The following is a 24,173-nucleotide window of genomic DNA, read 5'->3' on the forward strand; positions in this document are numbered from 1 at the left end:
CTGCAGCAATTTCAGCTCACTATGATTGTGACCCACCATTGTTTTCACATCCTTTGTTCAAGCAATTTCTTAGAGGGGCAAAGAATATAAGACCCCCACGTAGAGCTCCTACTCCTGCTTGGGATCTCAATTTTGTGTTGGAGAAACTTACTCTACAACCTTTTGAGCCTGCGGCTACTGCTGAACTGAAATACTTGTCATGGAAGACTGCTTTTTTGTTGGCCATTACTTCTGCAAGAAGGGTTTCTGAGTTCCAGGCCCTTATGGCGGTTGAGCCTTTTTTGATTTTTCATAAGGATAGGGTATCATTACGTACTAATCCTTCCTTTATGCCTAAGGTGGTTTCTAGTGTGGCTTTAAACCAAACTATTCATTTGCCTACTTTTTATGCAGATCCTCAAAATAAAGGGGAAAAGATTTTGCATACTTTAGATGTACACAGGCAATTGTGTTATTATTTAAGCAGGACTAAGGATTTTAGGCAGTCTCAGCAGTTGTTTGTTTCTTTTGCTTTGAGTTCGCAGGGCAAGCCTGTGTCAAAACAAACTATTTCTAGGTGGATTGGGTTTTGCATTGCATTTTGTTATTCCCATCATGGCAAGGAGATTCCAGCTGGGATAAGGCCTCATTCCACTAGGGCTACTGCCACTTCAACAGCATTTCTAAGGGGGGTGGCAACTAAGGATATTTTGGAGGCAGCTACTTGGAGTTCAGTGCATACTTTCTCTAAGCATTATCACCTTCCTCTCTACTCTAAGTCTAGGGCTGGTTTTGCCACAGCTATTTTGCAAGGCATATTGTCAGCTCCTGCTTCTTTATGATTTGCCAGCCTCCCTTACCTCTGCTTTGGGATTCTACCCAATAGTTAGGACTGCAGCAATGTGGAATGAAGAACATAGTACAGTTTTGTACCTACCATAAATGTAGATGTTCGAGGATCCACATTGCTGCAGTCCAATTTACCCTCCCTCCTTCCCCTCTGTGTTTAGGGGTGGTTGTGTAGGTGAGGTTATATGCTGGTAATTTTGTATATATTGTACATATTTTTGGTGCAGGTATATTTGGCCTTGTCTTTTTAGGGTCTTCTGACATCTGGGGCAAGAAAAGACTGAGGATATGACGTCGGTCATGCGCATTAGTACCCTGACGTACTGACGTCAGTCTAATGCGCCCTGACCGACGTCAGCCATATACTTTGGTATTCGGGCCGACTGGACAGCGGACTACCCAATAGTTAGGACTGCAGCAATGTGGATCCTCGAACATCTACATTTATGGTAGGTACAAAACTGTACTTTTTTTCACGTGCACAGACTGCAGCTTTCTTAAAGTGCAAGTGATGAGTTGTTTAGTTGCATAAGTTTTTCAATGGAGAGATATGATTTTAAATGTGTACTCTATGGAGTTTTTAAAAAAGGTGTCTCCAAATGACCAGTTACTGGTGCTTTTTTATTTAAATGTTGCTGCTGATCTTAAAAGTTTTAGAAGGATTATACCATTCCATTAAATGGTGGAAGTGGTGAAAGTATAGGGTATGGTTTAAAAAAACACTGATAGGCATAGTTTAGAAGGAAGGAAGGTAGTCATTTTAGTTTCTGCTTAAAGCTTGATTGCTTTAATATATTGGTCATGGTGATGAGACCTGGGTCCAGATTTGTGGATACAGTTGTCATTGTTTGATAAATCTGTTCTAGATTTACCAAGAAACCAGAAGAAACACCAGAGAATGCAAAGAATTGATTAGAAAATATGGAGAATTTAAGTTTAAATCTGGTGTTGTGGTAAGGTTGCATGGACCTGATTTTAGAGGCTCCTCAATTTGGTCCTGTAATGATGGTGCCTTGTTTAAGGAGGCCGTCAGTGTATTTTATTTGGTATGTGTAGGGAATGATATTGTTACTGCTTGTTTAGATAAAAAAATGTGTGAGCAAGTATTAACTTGTTGTTTTGAAAATTAACTTTGGGGAAAGCAGTACACTTCTTGGACTTTGTCTTAAGATTTCTGATGGCCTTGTTATATGCACTGCTTTTGCGAATTCTGTACTTGGCACTCACTCATGTTTTTTGAACTGTCATTTTCTGGCAGGAATTGTAGTGGCCCCCTTTTGTTTTAACAGTAGTTCCAGACGGATTAATAAGTTTCTGTTGGTTCTTGGACTGGATCCTTCATTATTAGCTGTTGAAGATGTGCTCCACTTTCATTGGCTCATTAGTTGCACATATTTTTTCTCTGCAATGGTACATTTCTTTTAATTTGGAAGATAGTTGCATGTGTGTCCAGTGATTCCTCAACTCTTAGGAGGTATTACCATCTTTATGCACCACCTGTTTGGCAAATATTTATGAATTCTGCTTGATGACCAGTTTCTAAGGTTACCCTACAGTTGCACGAGGTATATTGTCTTGTTAATTTTTGTTCAGCTGTATTTCTCAGTGACTTTTCAGAGATTAAAAGGTTTTCTTTTGCTGTTTGTGGGATGGTACAAGAAGCCAAACTGTTTTTTTTTCTGTTTTGGTGTTGTTTTGTTAGGATGGGTTAGCTTTGTTTTGTTTTTAGGTCTGGGATTTATATATGCTTTTTGTTTTATTATTTTGATGTGTCTAGTTACTCTCTTTGTGTGTGTGCACTTATTTTTATAATAGAATGTGTTTACATTGAATGTTGTGTTTTAGTTGGTACAGTGGGACTGCTGCTGTGCACTGCAGCATGGTGTCTCCCCTTATCTCCAGTGTTGTGGTATTGGGAAAGTCATATAAGTAAGGGGTGGCAGGCTTTGAGCTCTTTAGAAATGCCTATGCTGGTGGTTTTCGTGGTAGATTTGTCCAGTATATCACAAACAGCAGTTCTTCCTGTTAAGTTGTGTATTGATGTTTTGTAGTTGAAACAGTTTTAAAACTATGTAGCCAAATATGGCCTTATAAGAAGTATATGGCAGTTTGTTAGAGAGGTCACCACCTTTTGATAGCCATCTGGTCCTTTGTTAATGGTTTGTAACAACATAAGTTTAAAAAAGTTTTCAGGGTAACTGCCTTTCTTTGCTTTTCTCCTCACGAGTTGGTTGAACTTTAAACAGTTTCATCAATTTGGCCGTGTAATGACTGATTCAATTCTCATAAAGCAGTTAAAACAACTTGTGTGAGGTGTCCCCCAAAACAGCATGGTTTGACAAGTATGTGACTGATCATAATGAAAGTCTAGGTTTTCAGTACCTGTCTGTCCAAAACTGAGAGTTAAACCTGGAGTTCAGTGGTTGAGCTGTTTTTTTTTACGGCTTATTGTGCTTTTAATTTACCTTCATTAATTCTCAATACTTTTTTTTTTTTTCTTTTGTCATGTTTCTAATTCTTCTACTCCTCAAAAATAGTGTTTTGCTGTTGGAAAGAGGAATGGCAGGTGGCTTGGCCACTGAATGGACTAGCTGAGTAGGTAGTGTGTGTAGCTGAGAGCAGGCTCTGCCCTTTTGCATAGGGATGATGGGTACAGATAGTCCGTTACTGTCCACTGGCATATGCTGGGAAGATTACAGTTGCAGGGGAGATCAGGTCATTTTCTGTGTGAATGTGACTGGCATCTTTGTGATGAGCGTATGGTAATGTGGATTTCTCCACAGGTAGAGAACATTGCAGGTAATACTTCACCTGCAATTTCCAGCTAGATATAAGGTAAATAAGTCGGTGTGTTATGTCATCAAAAATGTATATCCTGATGTTTAAAAATATCTTTATTAAATAATCACTGAAGACATAGGCAAACATACATATTAGCAGAAAAGAAAAAAACATTGTAATGTTTTTCCATTTTAGATGCAATATACATAGCATATATTTCCTTTGCTGCTGTCAGCAGTCCAACATTACACAAATTGATGAATTCCTGGCCTCCTTTTAAACCTATCTTCCTCCCCCCGAAAGTTACTATGCATATATCATTCTCAAAATTTCCATTTACATCTATGTGATTTACTCCTCCTCTTTTCTAAATATTCCTCTTCCAGTTCTTTTATCTCTCTATAATAATCGGTACCCGAAATACAGTTGGTGAAGAATTCAATATTGGCAGTCAACAGAATTAAACTTAATAAGCCCTGGGAAGACTGTGTCTAGCCTGCAAGCCAAATGTCTTTTTATCCTCATCCCACTCTATTATCTATCCTGCTTGAATTATTTGCTCTCAATATCTTGGTTCTTTTGCCAGGTTACTTCAGTAAATTCTAGACCCCTCTTGCTTATTTTATGTACCTATGCTCGCAGTCATCCCTATTGGCAAAATTTCATTTCTCTATTCTTATTTTGGTTTAGTTCTTAGACTACTTTGTTACTTTATGTATGCAATATTCTGTATGGTTATTATCATTCTTAAGGGTTTGCATCCAAAATCTCTCTCTCTTTTGAACTACCCCCTTGCTTTATCTTCTCTTTTTCTACTTTGAATTATAATCTTCTGCTTGTGTTATGCATTTGAGCCTTAACTGTGTAGCTGTAAAATATCCCTTCAAATCAGGTGAACCTAAACCACCTTGTTGTATTGGGAGGATCAATTTATCCCACTTACCTTTTGCCCTATTTCCCTCCATAATAAATTCCTTCAATTTTTTAATTACTGTCCACAACTTCTTCTTGGGTTGATAAAAGTATGCCTGATCCGTATTCAACACTAAAGGGACTAAAAACATTTTCACTGCTTGTATGTTACTATCCATAGAGAGAGTTTTTACTTTCTTGGTTTTTGTATCATCTTTTGTTTAGTCTCTTCCCACATATGCTTAGCTACCATAACAGAATCCTTTTTAATCCGTACTCCTAAATATTTTGTTATAATGTCCCCATAAATACGGGCATTGCTGAATCAGTTCAATTGTGGATACATTATTTACAGCTATATCCTTTGTTTTATTTTCATTAATTTTTTATCCGGAAAATACTTGAAACTGGCTTGAAATATTCCATGACACTGATGTCTTTTTCTGGATTTATCGGGTGCAAAAGAATACCATTTGCAAATAAAGCTAACTTTTTTTTTGATTACCTTAACAATTATATCCTTGTATCTCTGATTCCCTTATTTGGTTTGCTAATTCCTTTAAATGTAAAGCAAATAACAGAGGGGGGAGGGATGACACCTTTGCCTGGTTCCTCTGTTCAAGCACAGCTTAACTGAGAAGAACTTTCCCGCTTTAATTCTTGCCTCCAATCCCTCATTTAATTCTTGCCTCCAATCCCTCATATGTCCTTCGAATTAACCTTATTATTGTATCAGTAATTGCTTCCAATGCCCTACTCATAAAATCCAAGCTTACTCTATCAAATGTTTTCTCTGAGTCAAAACCCATTAGCAACAGAGGTAATTTCTTACATTCTGGTACATCATTGTTCTGTTAATGTTTGCCTTCCCTCCACAAAACCACACTAATCCATATCTATCACTTTTGGCAACACCTTTTGCCATTCATTTAGTTGGTATGGACATTAACACTTTTATAATTGTGGTTTAAGCTTAAAATGGGTCTATGTGAAGCTGGGTCTGAAGGGGCTTTGCCATCTAAGGTAATAAACACGCAGCTTACTTCCAAGATGTTGGTGCTTCCCCTCTTTTTAAAATGCTGTTAAAGAAATTCTTCCAGATCTTTATCATCTTCTTCACTCCTGATTTTCAAAGTTCCACAGGAATAACATAGATTTCTGGAGACTTTCCAGAAGATTGATATATACATCACTGTTTTTATCTCTTCACCTCATATCTCAACTGTTGAGCCTCATCTACCTCAAACCTTTACATAATTAAGTCTTCCATTTGTATTCTTTCTTGATTTCCACATTTCTGTGCTTTATACAGATTTTCATAAAATTTCTGGAATATTCCTAAAACCTTTATAGGATCTCTGGTTATCTTTATTGTTACAGGTTCCCAAAGTTTGGCAATAACCCTTTCAACTAAGTTGTTGTGCTCTGGAGTTATAAAAAAATAGCTCCTTAACTGCAGTCTTTTCTAAACTCATGCATATTATCCATATACTCCCTTATTTTCTCTTTAGCACTCTGCATTTGCTCTTGTTCTGTGAGATTTCCCTTTTTCTGCAATACTTTAACCTTTGTCAGCCCCTCTAAATAATTTTATTTTTCTTAACCATCACTTTCTTTTTTCAACCCTAATTTTAAACGTCATTTTCATTTTGTCCCAGTCACTCGCTATAAATTTTGAAGATATTTGTTTTCCCCAATTACTCTCAAATAATTTCTACTGCGCATTTCTTAAATTCCTCTCTTTTTAACAGGTAAGTATGAAAGCAACAGTGTTTTATTTCATTACCCTGTATTTTATCTTGGTGTTTATTGGTGCATGATCAGAAATAGTTATTGGGTGTGCGTCAAAACTTTTAATTAAACGCATTTGTTAAATATAATTTCCGTCTAGCCTAGTTATTGTACCTTGGGGAATATCTAACTTCTGAGAGAGTTATTACTATTGAATTCATGCCTTCCATACCAAATATTTTCACAAATTTCTTCAGAAATCTGTCTTCTGTTATGTTGTTCCTTCTTGGTCTCCCTGATACATCTTCACTATTGCAAATCAAATTGCAGTCCCCACCTGTAAATAAAATTCCCTGCTAAAAGCTGATTTATTTCTTCCAAAATTTTCTTAAGCTCCATAGTAGTGTTTTTTGGTAGAATATAAATACATGCCATTGGAATCCTCCTCCCTTGCCAATAGTCTCTTATTCCCACAAATCTAACACTTTTGCCTTTCCCATCATCTATCACTGAAGTCCCTCTAGCAATTAGTATAATTACCCCCTCTTTCTTCTGTCCCTGACATTCCACCGAATTTCCATTCTGAAATCTTGTTTGTCAAATTCATATGCTCATTTCTTTCCAAATGCTTTGCTATTTGCACTCTGCATTTCTTAAAAACGAAAGAGTACTGAATTATGTTATACCTGTAAGGCCATTCACGTTCCAGTATAATATGGACTGTATAGTCATCATGAGAAAAAGCTATTGTTCCCACCTGTTACACATTCAAAACAACTGTCATGTATATTTCCAGTCTTTGTGTTACATGCATAATACTAATGTTTGGCAGGCTGATCTTTTGTACAGTTGTTTGCTCTCATCTGCATTTGAATCTATATCACACTTTCAAGATTTTTTTTATTTATTTACTTTAATGTCTTTAACGGATACAACACTCACTGAAAAGACCCCCCACATTTACTACAAATACTAATAGAACAAAGATTGTTTTGCTTGCAGTTATTTTTCTCCCTTTTAGTACCCAAACATTAATGATGTAAAATGAGGTGTAGGTTTTACAGTCTACCCACAAGTTTATCAAAGTCAACAAAAGTCCAGTGTTGTTCAGCATTTTTTCTTGCAAAACCATATTTCCCATATGTGATGATATGCTTTGTAGTCTTCTATGTATTCAGTAATTTTAGAGTTGCTGGTTGTCTTCCTGTTTATCTCCTTCTCCCAATACCAGGCTCTGGTTAAGTCCAAGGTACTGCTGATTCTTCTGTTCAACTCCTGTGCTTTTTTCTGTCTCTGAAGCATTTTCCTTTGGAACATTGGAAAAGGATTCGCAGGCAAAATTTCTCTATGAACCTTACCATCAGAAGAATGATAAGCAGGGTACCCCTCTGCTTGCTGACTCACTTTTTGTTGGATAAACTTTTATTTCCTCTCTAGCCTGTTCTGCGTCAAAAAAATGACTCTGATCTTACAGGAAAAGAACACTTTTTGAAGACAGCTGGATACAGCGGCTTGAATCTCATACCTGCCTTTTGACATTCTCTGATGGCTGGGATGAATTTGCTTCTCTTCTGCCTAGTGTACATTGAGTAATTATTTTCTGCAAACACTTTATTTCTAATTTTTAATACTTTGCCTTCTACCGCAGTTTTTTCAAGATCAACTCTCTCTGCTGGTTTGATTGCATCTGTACTATTATAGGTGTTGGCTGCTTTCTCATGGCCATGTTTGGAGATTACACATGATGTGCCCTTTTAGTTACCAAATTCTGCTGTGAAACACCAGTCCAGTTGTTTTGTGGTTTTATAAAATTAATACAATCTGTTCCTTCTGGTTTCTCTGGTATGGCAGAAAATCTTAGGTTTTCTGTGCATGCTCTGTTGTCTGATTCTACTTTTTTCTTTTTAAAACCATTTTTCTTGAAGTCTCACTCAGCCAGGTTTTTCTTCATGTCGGCCTCTGATGTTTACAGTTTTATCAGTTCATCTGAATGGGGTAGTTAAAACTTCTATTTTTTCCCAGCCTTTTGTTTGAATTGATATGTTCCTTCAATATTTCATTTATTTTAATCACCTCGGAGTACATTTGATTTATTTTTCCTCTAAATTACTGGAAGACATTTCTTGAATCAAAACTGAAGCTTGCACTGCTTTTTTCTGAACGGCTGCAGAATCCTTCTGAGACGGTGTTTTCTCTTCACTTTTTGGTTGATTTTCTTTCAGGTTTCCCAAATGTATCTTATTTGCCGTCATCCAGGCAGTGTATTTACTGGCCAGTAAAAAAAAATATTTTCAATGGCACTCCATCTCTGCTAGTATGAAAACAGAAACTGTGAAAAAGTTATGTTGTTGATTAATGTGCAGCCATCTTGGAGGCCTAAATGTACTGACATTTGTGCAGTACAGCAGAGCCTTCATTAACTGGGACTCAAGCAACCGGCACTCCCAGACAACCAGCAGTTTTGATTGGCTCATCAAAAATCACAAAGCGGCTCTCAAGCAACCGGAAACTACACTTAACCGGCATCTATCAATCCCCAAGGGTGCTGGTTAAGTGAGATTTTACTGTATTTTGTTTTAAAACAACAGTTATTCCAAACTTTAATAGTGTTCAGTATTTTGTTACAGAACTGAGTTTTCAGTAGTACAAGTGCTTGTGTAGAGTTTTTGTGAGGGAGTGGTATCTGTCTGAGTCCCTTTGTTTGGGGCTGCTATGGGGAAAAAGCCCTTTCCACCAAAGTACAATGACCTCACATTTACTATAGTAAATGGGAGATGGGGGGGCCTTCAGCGAAGGCGTGAGGGTAACTACCCTTGCAGCAAAGTCTCAGTTTTGGTTCAAAGGTAGTCATACTTTCTACAGACTGTTTGTTTGGCTCCTTTATGTTTGGTAGCTTTTCATTTTGCAGCAGTTCCTTCTAATTGTAGTTCTGCCAGTTCTGTTTTTGCAGTTTGTCATGTAATCAGAAAATTCCCTTCCCCCATACTTTCCTCTAATGGTAGCTGTACATGATGGCATGGGGTGCCCTGCACTTGTCATATGTTGTGGAGCATATAGAAACCTAACTTATACAGGCATTTTAAGCATCATGTTGGGAAGATGATGGCAAGAGCAAGAAGGTTGACATCCTGAGCTTGTAACACTAGATAGTCTGGAATATTCATCTAGGTAGCACTTGGAATAATTAAACCTCATGCTGCTAGCTGTCCTGGTGATGCTGTGGCAAGGCATCTTAACCTTTGCCACCAATGGCTTTGGTTTAGCTCCCTGTCAGAAGTACAAGATTATATATGACATGTCCCAGTCCCAACCCTTGGAAAATTCATGTGGAACGTAGAAAAAAAAATGGCAAATTCTGAAACTCGCTTTTATAGTTTTGGAGCGTTTTTTTCAGGAGGGCTTCACTCTGACATGGGGATGCAATGCTTCCCACCCTTGCTACTTGTTTTGCTAACTCCAAGGTCATTATAGCTTGGAGTAGGGGGAATACTTCAGTATTCAAGAACTAGTGTGTATTCTCCCTATTTGTACTTGAAATTAGTGCTGTTTCAGTGACACCTGTTATGGTCCATGGGCTTTCAGGGTGTACTCCTTTGGATTTAGTATCTTGGGCACCAAAAGGTTAGCAGGGATACTGGTGGCTTGCTTAGTTGTCATGGAGGGAAACCAAGATTGTGACCACTAGAAAAATCTATTGGTGAAATTGATGCATGTGAACTGTGGAGTGTGCTAGCATCATATTTTGTCTGTGTATCCTACTGTATATATTTGTGACTGGCAGAGGTGAGCACTTGCATCTTTGCAATGTACATTAAAGTGGGTAAGGCACTGGATGTTAACCTTGAGGATCCCTGCTGCTGAACAGGTAGTCCAGCATGGTTGCGGAAAATCTGGGGTTATGGGGGTGGGATTGGCATATGAAAAGTAATTAAAATAATGATCTTTGTGTTTTTTAGTTTCATAAGCAAGTACTAGGCTAGCTGCTCATGCAGGCCATTTTAAGCCTAGCCAGTTCTCCTTTTTGTGCTTGAAATAACCTATCCCATTTGGTTATAGATTGGCCTTACGTACTACATGGTCTGTAATTATATTTTACCCCTAATGAGAATAATTGAGTAATACCATAGATAATTTGAGGGGACCCATGCATGGGATAATACCTTTAGGAATTGGCTCTGTCCATTAGCAGTAAAGAGGCAGTACTGGGGTAAATTTTCTGTTTACCATCCATAGATCTAAGTTGTGCTTGAAAATGGACTGGGATGAACATTGCTTTTTTGCTAACTTTGTTTTTGATTGTCCTCCAAAAAATATAAACTTGTGGGTGGTGTTTTCTGAACTGAATATTCTTTTTTTGAGGCTGTTACTACTAGACATTCATTCTTGCATGGGAAGATTAACTGCAGTAGGTTACTCTTGAAAAATGATAAGACATTTAAACCATTGCATATAGCTGAATTCACTACTGTTTGTTTATTCATCCTTGATGATTTAAAGACCGCAGAACAGTTGTTAGTAGGCAAGTTAGTTCCTGGTCATTTGTGCCAGAGTTATTACTAAGGCAGAGTCTGTTCATTGCAAGCTCAAAGCTCAAGTATGCCCTCTGCTTTGTTTATTTTTCAAAGTTTAATTCCTGTAAATTCTGGTTCATATAACGGGCTGGCTAATCTCCATACAATCCTATAAGGGCCTAATTCATTGCACTTTACTCCTAATACATTGGATGTTTGCATGAAGAAATGTTGACTTTGGAGTTAGCACCATTTTATTTAAGATTATAAACACGGTCTAGTAGATTAACCAAGATTAACTTCAGGTGTGGGGATTTTTTTCTTTGTTTGCTTCCTGACCTCTGATGATTCTTGGGCTATAAGCCACTTCACCTATGTTCTTCCCTATGTATGCCTTCACTTGGGGGAGCGGGCAAGGACTGGGTAGTAGAAAACCAATGCTGTCACACATGCAGTTGGGTGGGACTTTTTTCTGTGCTGTTCTAGTTCTCCCTGGTAACTTACACTGTGGCATGTTGTGTAGATCAGAAATACTTCAGCCTGAATGACACTGTTCTGCCTTCTGATTTCTACTAAATGGGAGCCAAACAGTCGTCAATGCTCATATACAACCATCCATAAGGTGAACAGACTCATTCCTCACACCCCACTTTACCTGCCTTTCCTCTGTGTAATCTTGGATGCTAGTCAAACCTGAGTCAGTGGCAGCACCTCCATCTTCATCATGAAGTGTAACACTGGCAACATAGATAACCTGTTGCATTCCACAGCTGAGTGTAAGGCTGATTGACTATACTCTGTTATGGACTGTAAAGCACTTTTCATATTAGCAGCTACTGACTTGAATGCATGCGCACACTGTAACTGTGCTACATTTTCACTGATTTATTTTGTTACTTTAATGCTGCTACTGTTCTGTCCGTGTTTGTTTATTTTTGCAGGTAAAAGTCAGGCATGCAGTATTGTCTGAGTTTTTAGTCAAGACTTGTGAAAAGGGAGACTGAAATGGAATAAAGATGGTAGTATTTGTACTTCCACTTCCACTACAAGAGGGTGCCAATGTAGAACCAGTATATTGAGTTTGAAGGAACCAAACATTAGAAGGGAAGATATTACAAAAGTTTTGGGGATTTGGGGGTTGGATGAGTTCTTTGTAGAAAACTTAAGAGAACTATTTCTCCAGTCTCTTTCGCCCTCTTTTCCTGTAAAAGTTTCTTCTGTCAGTTTTGTTAAAAAGAGAAAAACTAATTCTTGTGGTTGTATAGGTCACAAGATTGTGCTGCTGTGCCTTGTGGTGTCCTCTGTGATCTACTCAGTACATTTGCTGAGTAGATCAGGTTCACATATTGAGTGGTGCCACTCAGTCAGAGCCAGGCCTTTTGTATAAGCTGCTGCATTTTTTAAAATGTTTCTTTCCCTATTAGCATTTTTGCAAATTAGTTAAATGCTTTTTTTTCTTGCATGTAGATGTATTCTGTGGGTCTGTGATGCCCTGATCACTACAGGGATTATTGCATTGTTTGGTATCTGACCTTGTTTGTGTTTGAAACCCTGTACTTCCAGCAACGACCATCAATGTGGTCTGCCTTGTGTCCTATTTCCTTTTTAAACTCGTACTGTTCACGGTGCAGCATTATGTTTTTCATGTTGTTTCCAGGAAGATATTCCTGTTCTGTGGTAACCATCTCTGTAGCCAGTCAGTCATGACTCACTTGTTATGCAGCAGAGAACATAGTTGTTTTAGTAGCTAACTGTAGCAATTGGACTAACTCTAAAACATGATGATGTTCCATCATTGATTGGGGCCGTTGGGTTATCTTGTAGATAAAGATGAAAGCCTGATTGTTCTGTCTTTGAAGTAAGCTGTGTGTAAAATAAATTTCTTTGTTTTGTCTCCCTTCCACTATCAATATCCTGGCCACAGCTTGATTTTATTACAGTGTTAAGTTGAACAAGTTCACTCTCTTTTTTTCACTGGATTGTGCTGCAACAATGTAGGATTGGTTACCTTGTGTGACGGTATGGGATGGGTAACCTTGTAACTCCTCCTCCTGGTCCAGATGGCTGATGTTGAATATCTGGTATAGCTGTCATTTTTTGATGTACCTTTGCCCTGTAAATTAACTAGTGAATGAAACTTAAAAAAATCATTAACTGTTAAAACTCTTGTTGAACTATAATTGCACGTTGACAGTACTTTTTACTTTTGTGATTTCACTTGTGACATGACTATGGTAAATGAACTGTGCTCCCTCTGTAAGATGGCTGTGCATAAAAATGTCTCTAATGTGAAACACTAGGTACAGGTACATTGTTTGCAGCTAAGGAGCATTATGGAAATGGATAGGAGTGTCAGGCAGTAACATTCAAATACCATTGATTTAACTCCTAACCCACAGTGACATTTAGTGCTGCTAACGAGAGAAGGGCTTCTGAAAAAAAATTACTTTTATTTGAGGAGGAAGACGTTTAGGGAAAGTGGAAATGTGAAAAAAACATTCTATCTTATTTTCCAGGTATCCAGTGGTGCACTTTTAGCCATTTTGAACAGACACTTCCAAGATCTGACATGCATATGCTTTACTGATGATAGCAGCCATTTTGTGTCTGGAGGGAAAGACAACCTTGTATTACTGTGGAACCTTTGCAGGTATGTTTTTGTTTGTGATAAGTGCATGTTTATTGTACAGATGTGTATTTATCTTCATAAACATGGATGTTATTGTATAGATTACACTTTATTGTTCAGGAAATGGGTTTGGGCACAGTGCTGTTTGTGAATGAGAAGTTATGTACCTACCATAACGTTCCATGTTAGTTGTCTTCTCTCACCTTCTTTCTTGCTTGATGGGTTCGGAGCCGATCCTCGGCTCCGACTCAGCACTTGCTAAGCTCGAGAGTCACTTTTACCAGCTCGAGGCAGCCCCATATCCCATGATGCAAGACGGTAAGTACCCAGATCTCATTTGTACCTATAGGGAGACACACCTAGCACAGAAAAAACTTTCCACTGAGGAAAGAAAGCAATTACCCTAAGGAAAGGCTGAAATGGGAACCAGGTAACTAACTGGTGCCTAAAGAAGCAATCTTCCAGACAAAAGAGAACAAGGTCTGTCCAAGCAAGGGGGTAGGAGGGAGGGTCGCAAGAAAGAAGGCGAGAGAAGACAACTAACATGGAACGTTATGGTAGGTACATAACTTCTCAATGTTAAGTTGTCAATCTCGCCTTCATTCTTGCTTGATGGGACCGTCCTAGCACCTCTATCCTGGGTGGCTCAATGGAACAGACTCTTGAGAACCGTAGAACCAAAACTGGCTCTATCCCTGGAGGCCAAATCAAATTTGTAATGAGAAACAAAGGTATGAGGAGTGGCCCAAGTGGCTGCTGCACAAATAGTGTCTAAAGGGAGTCTAGCCTGAAAGGCTGTGGAAGTGGCTAAACTTCTGGTGGAATGCGCTTTTGGTTTTGAGCACAGCTGTTTGCCCCTGAGCTGATAGATTTCGGAGATGGTGGAAGAAAGCCATCTAGATAAGGACACTTTGGAAACAGGAAGGCCTTTCTTATTTTCAGCATAAGAAAGAAAGAGCTGATCGGATTTCCTGAATTGTTTTGTTCTGTCCAAATAATATCTGAGTTGGCGGTGAACATCAAGATAATGTAATTTTTGTTCCGATCTGTTAGAGTAATTAGGGAAAAATACAGGGAGATCAATAGATTGGTTCAAATTCGTTTTCGAAGCCACCTTAGGCAAAAAGGATGGATTAGTTCTCAAGGATACCCTGTCCTTGTGGAAGACCAAATAAGGGGGACGAACAGAAAGGGCATGAAGTTCTGACACTCTCCTGGCCGAGGTAATAGCAACAAGGAAGAGTGTTTTCCATGAAAGAAACTTCAGAGAACATGAAACAGCTGGCTCAAAGGGAGGAAGAATTAAGGATGTCAGCACTAGATTTAGGTCCCATTGAGGAGGAGGACTCCTGACAGGAGGTTTAAGGAGAAAATTCCTTTTAGAAAGGCTCTACAAAGCCTGTGGGACATAATGTTGTGATCTGCAAACCCGACATGAAAGTTCGAGATAGCAGCCAACTGAACTTTAACCGTGGAAGATGAAGAGCCCGAGTGAAAGATTTCTGCTAAAAAATCCAAAACTGCATGAACAGGGGCAGTAAAGGAATCTATATTCTTTGATTTTGCCCAACAAGAGAAGCGTTTCCACTTGCTGGTATAAATCCTTCTAGTAGAGGATTTAAGAGAAGCCACTATGATATCCCTAACAGGGTTAGAGATCATAGGAAGCCTGGCTAAGGAAGGAAGTGGAGCAACCAAGCTGTGAGGTTGAGAGAAGGAATAGACCGATGCAGGTGACCCGATTGGTGGATCAGAAGGTCTGGCACTGGGTCCAGATGCTACGGCTGCACCAATAGGTGATGATGGAGGAACGGAAACCAAATTTGTCGAGGCCAATAGGGGGCAATGAGAATCATTTTGGCTCTCAAAACGGTGGCTTTCTGGAGTACTTGTGGAATCAATGGAAAGGGAGGAAAGGCATAAAGAAGTCCCTGGGGCCAATCCTGGGTAAGAGCGTCTCTGGGGGGATGGCCTGGCAGTGGGAAGAGAGAGAAGAAGTCTGGGCATTTGCTGTTTTGGGGAGTAGCAAAAAGATCGCAACATGGGCGGCCCCATTCTAGAAAAATCTCCTCCACTATAGATTGTTTGAGAGACCACTCGTGAGGCATGAGAATAGCTCTGCTCAATCTGTCCGCTAAAATGTTGGTTTTCCCAGGGATATGCGTTGCTACCAGAAACCGATGAGAGGAGATCGCCCATTGCCAAAGTCTGAGAGCTTCTCGACACAAGGGGTAGGACTTGGTTCTGCCCTGTTTGTTGATATACCATACTACAGACATGTTGTCCGTGTGAACTGCAATTGTTCCCAAGGGAAGAAAGTCGTTGAGGGCTTGCAATGTTAAAAGCACTGCTCTCATCTCTGGGACATTTATGTGCAGGTGGTATTCGAATGGTTGCCACGTCCCATGAACCATCCTGCCTTGATAATGACCCCCCCCCACCCGATCAGGGAGGCGTCCGTAGTGACTGTGGCTACCGGGGCCGGGGATACAAAGGGTCTGCCCTGATGAATCTGGGGAGAAGAAGTCCACCAGGATAGGTGTTTTTTGCAAGCTTGTGTCACCAGGATTTGGTGATGCATGGGAAGTTGTTGGTAAGACCACTGGGTGAACAACATCCATTGAAGAAGACACATGTAGAAGCGGGCCAAGGGAAGAAGGGTAATGGCCGCTGCCATGAGGCCCAACACTTTCAGGACCAGTCTGGCTTGTACCTTTTTGCTGGCGAGGATGATCCGCACATGACTTTGGATATCTAAAATCCTTTGGTCTGTGAGGGTTGCTGACATCCGAACAGTGTCTAAATTTGCACCTATAAAAGTAATAGACTGGCAGGGCAACAAGGAGGATTTTTCGTAGTTGATCGAAATTCCTAACTGAGTGCAGAGATTTAGGGTGTAATCCCTGGCTTGGAGAAGTTGATGCCTGGTGGTGGCTGAAAGGAGCCAGTTGTCGAGATACGGAAACACCTGGAATCCTTGACATCTCAGGTGAGCAGTGACCACTGCCATACATTTGGTGAACACTCTGGGGGCTGTAGTGAGACCAAAGGGCAGGGCTCTGAATTGAAAATGACTGGACCCCAGCCGAAAGCGGAGAAACCTTCTGGAGCGTCTGTGATTTTTTATGTGATAGTACGCATCCTGAAGGTCTGTTGAGCACATCCAGTTGTCTTTGCCCAGGAAGGGCAAAATTGATTGAAGTGTGACCATTCGAAATCTCGTCTTTTTCACAGACTTGTTGAGTCTGCTGAGATCCAATATTGGTCTCCAATCTCCGTCTTTTGGGGACCAAAAGAACCTTGAGTAGATTCCGGCTCTGAATGGTCTGTTGTAACTGGCTGAATGGCCCTTTGTGTAGAAGCTTTGATACTTCTAACTGCGATTTCCCTTAGACCGGGTGGCACATCTGGAAGGGAATTTTTGTGATTGAAGGGACTTTCCTCGAAAGGAATTTTGTAACCCTCGGATATGATCGACTGTACCCATCTGTCTTGTGAGAGGGAAAGCCAGGCTTGTGGGTACAGCGATAATCTTCCCCCGACTGCCTCCAAGGATGGACAGTCGGGCAACACCTCAGGGATGCTGGAAGGGCTTGTCAGAGAGAGACTCTCTGCTTCCCTGGTTTTGTGGACCCCCTCTGCCTCTAGGGCGGTGTCTGTTATTATTACCCCTCTGCCTCTAGAGGTAAACTGACCACGTGTATCCGGCGTGACTCCTTGGGATTTGTGGAACCACATCTTTCCACCCTTCTGTCCTTTGGGGTAAGGTCTAGAAGGGGTGGAAAAACGGACCCCTATGGCAGAAAGAGTCTTGCCGTCCTGCTCACACCTGGTCAATGTATCCTTCACTTGAGGACCAAACAAAGTTGACCCATCAAAGGGAGAGTTTGTGAAGGACGCCTTGAAGGATCAGCAAAATTACAGAGCCGCATCCAGGATTGACGTCTCAGAGCCACTCCTGTGCCTGCGGCTCTACTCGCCCCATCTGCTGCATACAAAATCAGCCGCATGGAGGAGTTGGTTATGGAGTTAAGGATTCCTAGCTGAGAAGCAATCTTGTCTTGTGCCCCCTGAGCTGTAGGATCCTGTACTACTTCACCTAGTTCCTTAAGGATGTCCCTTTGGAGTCTGGTGAAGTGACACAAATAGTTCAGCGAACACATGGCAAAAGTCGCTGAGGAAAACATCCGCTTACCATACCTGTCCATGGTCCTGGAATCCTTGTTAGGAGGATGGACTGGTACGGAAGGATCTGCAAGTTCCTTTTTAGTGGCGGCCGCCACCACCATGGCATCAACCGGGACACCTTTCGTAAGGAATTGCTGTTCAGAAGGGGCTGTAATAAATTTAGAAGGCCTCCTGGGAACTGGCTCTACGGAGTCAGGAGAAGCCCAAGCCTTTCGAGCGATTACCTGCATGAGGGGGTCAAAAGGCGGAGACACCCAGGAGGTGGAGGGTCGAGAACCAAACGCCTCTAGGTATACTGACTCATCATCGGAGGGATTTATGGTGGGCCAGTTTCCCCTCTGTTTCAGGAGTTCTAGGATGTCTGAAAAGGAGACATCCTCAGAGGGGGATCTTGGGGACCCCTCCGACTCATCTAAGTCTGTATCCGAAGTAATAGACTCAGGGGAGTCTAGGTGCTTCCTCTTACAAGTCCTCTTGCGCGGAGGATCTCCTGACGGATCAGGAGAATCCTCGGAAGAGGGGGTTCGTCCCAGTGGGGAAACCTCAGGCGGTGGATCTCTCGGTCCGGGTGCAAGAGAGTGGGAAGAGATATCAACAGGCACCGTAGAGGGAGGAGCTAAACGAATAGACTACTGACTGAGCCCAGGGGCCAGCACACTCCTCATCACCTCGAAGGCTCCCCTCCCAGGGAGATCCGAGAGAACCCGTTCTGAAGAAACTGGGACTCCCGGGCCCACCGAAAGGGAAGGCTCCGAGGAAGATGTCGGAGCCGAGCTCACCAAGGCCGAAGCTCCAAGGGGAAGAGCGGGGTCGGACAAGGGTCCGATGCCACTCACCCCCTCGGAGCAGACCAGGGAAGCCCGGCCACCGAATCCCTCCAAGGAAGGTCTCGAGGAGGAGATAAGAGTAGATGCTGAAGGTGCAGAAGGGTGGGGGGGGGGTGTCTGGCCTTCAGCCATAGCAGTAACTATTCCTGTAGACTCCAGCTCCAAACTCTGGGGTAGAGTCGAAGGAGGAATTTGAAGAGGGTGTGGACTAATAGTCGTCTGTTGAGACGGACTATGCAGCATTTGGGCTAATGCCTGTGATTTTAGCAGTCTGCTTACCACCCTCTCTAAATCATGGTCTGACAACCTGGAAGACCTCGATGATCGGCTCCGATGGCTCCGCTCCGAAAGAAGAGGTGAGGCCAGAGCCGACAGTATCGGTTCCAAAGAGGGAGACCTGGACCTCTTCCTCGAAGGGACCATCGGAGCCGAAGACCCCACGGATCCAGACGGAGCCGATAACTTTTCGGCTCCGAGTGTAGGTCCAGATGTATCGGCTCCAGCCGGAGCCGATACGGGCAAGGAAACAATGGTGTCGGAGCCGGTCGGCGCCGACACCGAAGCCTGAGCCACATGGTGGTCGGAGCCAGTCGGAGCCGACACCAAAGTGACAGTAACAGTATCGGCACCGATAGCCATCGGTGCCCAGGATTTAGCTGTTAGGATCGGCTCCAGCCGAGCGATCTCGACCAAGGAGTCGGAGCCAAGGTCGGAGGCTTAGAAACTGAAGCCTGGACCTTGGTAGTCCTAGAAGGCTTGCCCGGAGCCGATTTTGCCGGGGAGCCCTCCGGTTTAAGGAGACCCCTTAAAATAAGTTTATTTCTCCTTTCCTGCAGGACTCTCTGGCTAAAAGAGTGACAAATTGCACAGGAGTCCTGCAGGTGGAGAGGTCCCAGGCAGTATAAACAAGAAGTGTGACAGTCTGTCAGAGACATCTTCTGACAGCACGAGTCACACTTCTTGAAGCCTGAGACCCTCTGTTCTTTAGACATAGTGCTTTCAAAAACAGTACACACACAGTCCCGAATCAGACAATTAAAGTTAACTATGAGAAGTTATTGTAAACTCTCTCACACACACACACCCTAACAGGGGGGGGGGGATGGGAGGGAATAAAGGCCTGACTAAAAAGGTAAAGAAGGAAAAATAAAGTTAGTCAGGAAAGGCCTCAAAAGTATCTAAGAAAGATAGAAATCTAAGAAAAAGAGAAAAATTTTTTGATTGGGGGCTAAAATTTAGTAATACTAAACACTTACCAGGAGCTGGCAAAAGGAGGACCTCATCAGCGAAGCGGCAAACGAGATCTGGGTACTTACCGCCTTGCATCATGGGATATGGGGCTGCCTCGAGTTGGTAAAAGTGACTCTCGAGCTTAGCAAGTGCCGAGTCGGAGCCGAGGATCGGCTCCGAACCCATCAAGCAAGAATGAAGGCGAGACTGACAACTTAACATCTCCTACATTCACTGGTATTTGGCATTTTGGTACCCTACAAAATTTGCATCATCAAAACAGCCTGTTGTGGTGCTAGGTAGATTGAGTTACTGGGGCAAGAGTATTAATGTGTCCTTTGAACTAGCAGGACCTGCATTAAATTTTATATCTTCATAACTGAAACCATATTTGATGAGTTCAGTCAAAAGTTTGCCTGAAATGTGTATTTTGTTTCTGTATGGTGTTTTTTCCCCCCTTATTTTAAAACAAAAGGCTTTACTAGGCATTCTAGAGCCAACTCCTGCAGGTTCTTTGTTTCATTGCAAGTTCCTGAGAACTCTGCACCTTGACACCTCATCACATACAAGGAGTCTAAAGCCTTGTACAGGGGGGACAAGAGGATGTTCTCTTGCTTCTGTGTGGTTTCGATTCCTCTGCTGTCCATCTCACCTGCCCAGATACTGCTGCTGCTTTGTAGATTAGGAACTGGTAAAGTTTTCAGCCTTCCTTGATTGTGAAGGCAAGGAGGAGTTGGTTAAGATCCTTAACATGGCTTTTACAGCAAGCTACAGTGAAACCCCTTGTAACATTGATTGCACTTGTTATAGTTAGGGTAGCAGGCTCTGGTGCATGACTTAATATGATGGCATGGTTCTGGTTCTACTACCTGAAATGGTGTGGCCAGGAAAGCTTGATGGCCTGTTCCAAGGGTGTCCTCTTTGAGGGATTTTTCAAGATTTGGTTAAGGATCCTAATAACTGTGGAGTAGCTCTATGATCACACCTCAGCCATGCATCTTTTTTTAACACCTTTACTGAATCATCACTTGTGACATAGACAGATATACATTTGTATAAAAGTAATCAAACTGTATTAAGTTCATGTTTGCAAGCATCATACTTCACATATATTGCTATATATCATATAATCTAAGCAACATTACATAAATTATCCAAGTCCTGCCCCCCCCTTTTATTTTTTCAAACAAGAAACATCTTTATTAAACCACACGTAACTCATTACAGCAGTGTGTGCCTCCAGGCATTTCTGCATTTACCTCCTACTGCACCTCTAGGCATCAACTATTGCTTGGTCACATTTGCATTAATAATTCCAAATCCATGCTACATACAAGTTCTCAGCATATTTTATCTTGAAGCATACATAATGGTAAACACAATTGTATTGATATTTAACCTTTGTCAATGACTATTTGTTAGAACTGTAAGGTGATGCCTTCATTTTTTAAAAGCTCAAGCCACACCCACTGGGAGTTAAAGGTACACCCTTGTATGGGACAGAATGAGTTAAGACACAGACGGTCATACATTTATATAAATGAAAACAAGCCACACTGTCATAGTTGCAATTATTTTACTTCACAACTAAAAACAACTGTGAACACCAAAAATAAAATTGAAAACACCGAACGTAATGGAAACCACGGCTTTATTGTACAGGAGAACACTTGAACACTAAGTGCTTTTTTCTGTGAAGTAGACTTTTTCAAAGTAAAAAAAACCTCTCATTAACATGTTTAAATAATTGATGAAACAAAATCAGTTGGTGAACACCAATCAACGTACTTGGTACAACATACCCCTTTGTACTTAAAGGTACAAATACATAAAACATCCCTTATATACATCACTGCAGTGTATTTAAAATACAAATCTTTTAAAATCCAAACAAGCGACAGAATGGCAAAATAATGCGTTAGTTATTTTTTCCTTTTTTATGTCATAAACATGTTCACTTATTCTATCTCAAGTCTTCTTTTAGTTTTACCCACGTAGAAAGCACAGTATATTGAACACAAGGCCAAGTAAACCAAGTTTGTGGTGTTACAATTAACTTTTTCTGGACATGGGATGGTCTTCTTATAATTGTAAATGACTGCATATGGACCTTCGTGTATACATTTACACATTCTACAGCAGCCACATTTACTCATGGTAATGACTATATGCAGTCATTCACAATTATAAGACAACCATTCAATGTCCAAGAAAAGTTAATTGTAACACGACAGACTTAGTTTACTTGGCCTTGTGTTCCACATGTTGTGCTTCCTATGTGGGCAAAACTAAAAGAAGACTTAAGAGATAAAATAAATGACCATCTGCAGTGGATTGAGGATGATGCGGTTTCGTTTTCGTTACTTTTGGTATTGGTGATTACTTAACATGGGAATATATTAGACTGTCTGGTCTTTTGCTGAAGTGGGTTTTCATTGACTTTGACTCGACGATGTGGGATTCGATAATGTGGGATTTCGGTGGTATGAAATAGACCCATCCATATAACAAAAGTTTCCATTTTCTCCGTTTTTGTATTGGCTTTTGTTTAGTCTCTTCTCACATATCCTTAGCTGCCACACCAGAATCCTTTCTAATCCATGGTCCTAAATACTTCATTTTATCATGTACCCAGAAATATGGATATTGCAGAGCCAATTCATAAAAATCACTGAACCCACAGACATTGCCAACATACTGGCAGACAGGTTCAGTGCAAACTTCACCCCCTCTCCCCCCCAAAAGGAGAGATAACTATCCCAGCGGAGTGTAGCCTCCCAGACATCTCAAATGCGCAGGTAAAAGCTGCTCTCTCTAAAGCTAAAAACACAGCATCAATGGGACCGGATGGTGTCCCCGGCTGTGTGCTACACGAACTCAATGAGGAACTAAACCCGCACATAAGGCAGCTGTTTAATCTTAGCCTTACCACAGGATACATGCCCAAGGAGTGGCATACGGCAACTGTGGTCCCACTCCACAAAGGCGGTGCCTCTACGGACCCTGGTAATTACCGCCCCATAAGCTTAACAAGCCCGGTCTGCAAAGCTATGGAGAGGATCATAATGGAACTCATAAACAAAGACATAGGGGACTTGCAGACATTGGACCCAACCCAGTTTGGCTTTGTCAAGGGCAGATCATGCCTTTTGAACTTGGTCGACTTCCTCGAAACAGTCACCAAGGCCATTGATGAGGGAAAGGCAGTCCATACAGCCTACCTTGACCTTGCAAAAGCTTTCGACACAATACCCCACTCGGGTATTATAGAGAAACTTACCAGCTTAAATGTAAACCCATATGTCACAAGATGGGTTGCAAACTGGCTAAAGGACAGATCCCACAGGGTTAGAGTTGCTGGCACCATGTCAGACTCCAAGCCGATCACAAGTGGTGTCCCACAGGGCTCAGTCCTTGGCCCCCTGTTGTTCGGCATCTACTTCTCAGAAGTACAGGCAAACATAGGAGGACTATGGCTGACAAAGTTTGCAGATGACTGCAAACTGGGCGCCATAGTGGAAAGTACATCGGACACAGATATCCTTCAGAGGGGTCTCACGGAAACTGATAGCTGGTGCCAGAGCCATGGCCTGAAGTTAAATGCCAAAAAATGTATAGTCATACCCTTCGGGAAAAACAAGGTAACCCCAAGCTACCATATAGGTGGCAATCCATTAAGCACAGAAGAGGTTATCAGGGACCTGGGGACCCAGGTTGACAGTGGCCTTTCTTTTGACACTCACATTGCTAAAGTGGTTAGAAAGACCTCCTACATTGCCCACCTGATCATGAAGGGATTCACATCCAGATCAAGTGAGATCATTGTTCCCCTGTACTCTTCACTTATCAGACCAATGATCGAGTACAATGCCCCATTCGGGATGCATCTCACCCGACACCTGCAGCAATTGGAGAGACCCCAAAAGTTCCTCACTAAAAGGATAAAGGGATTCCAAAATCTGTCATATGCTGCCAGACTGAAGAAACTCCAGCTGTATTCAGTCGCATACCGTCTGCTCAGAGGTGACCTGTGCCTGACATACAAGGCCATGTCCAACCCGGAATTAATGGACATGCTCCACCTCAAAAAATCCAAATCTACCAGATCCACTAGAGCAAGCGACTTAAACCTTAGCACGGATATAAATAAGACATGCTGGAGGGATAGATTTGTCACTCAGAGACTCCCTATGCTGTGGAATAAAATCCCGGTCCATGTGAGGCAGAGCACCTCGCTGTCTGTGTTCAAGAGAAATCTTGACCGGTGGATGGGAGATCGTAGGTTTACCCTGGGAATCATCTCTGTGTCACTGCTGGACAGAGGCACAACAAACTAATGGGCACAATATTTTTTAACATAAGGGGTGGCGTAAGCCACAAAACTTTGGGCTAGGCTTATAAATGCCTTAGGGCAGATAGCCTAGTATAAACCTATGAACCTATATGTGGGTATGTAATTTACTGCTATTGTCTGTTTTTAGTTTTAACTTTGTATCCCGAAAGGTTTGAAACTGTCTCAAAATGTTCCACAGCACT

General features: G+C 41.6%; 1 protein-coding gene across 1 annotated transcript in view; it reads left to right on the plus strand.

Moving 5' to 3' along the window:
• Positions 1–24,173, plus strand: part of WDR18 (WD repeat domain 18) — a 765,213-nt gene that overhangs the window by 63,638 nt on the left and 677,402 nt on the right. Inside the window, exon 3 of the mRNA XM_044054012.1 lies at positions 13,280–13,413. Within this exon, the coding sequence (XP_043909947.1) occupies positions 13,280–13,413 (134 nt within the window). The remainder of the gene's footprint in view (positions 1–13,279; positions 13,414–24,173) is intronic.

This window comes from Protopterus annectens, chromosome 13.part0, assembly GCF_019279795.1.
Source record: "Protopterus annectens isolate FY-2018-M chromosome 13.part0, PAN1.0, whole genome shotgun sequence".
In the NCBI taxonomy this organism is placed as follows: Eukaryota; Metazoa; Chordata; order Ceratodontiformes; family Protopteridae; genus Protopterus; species Protopterus annectens.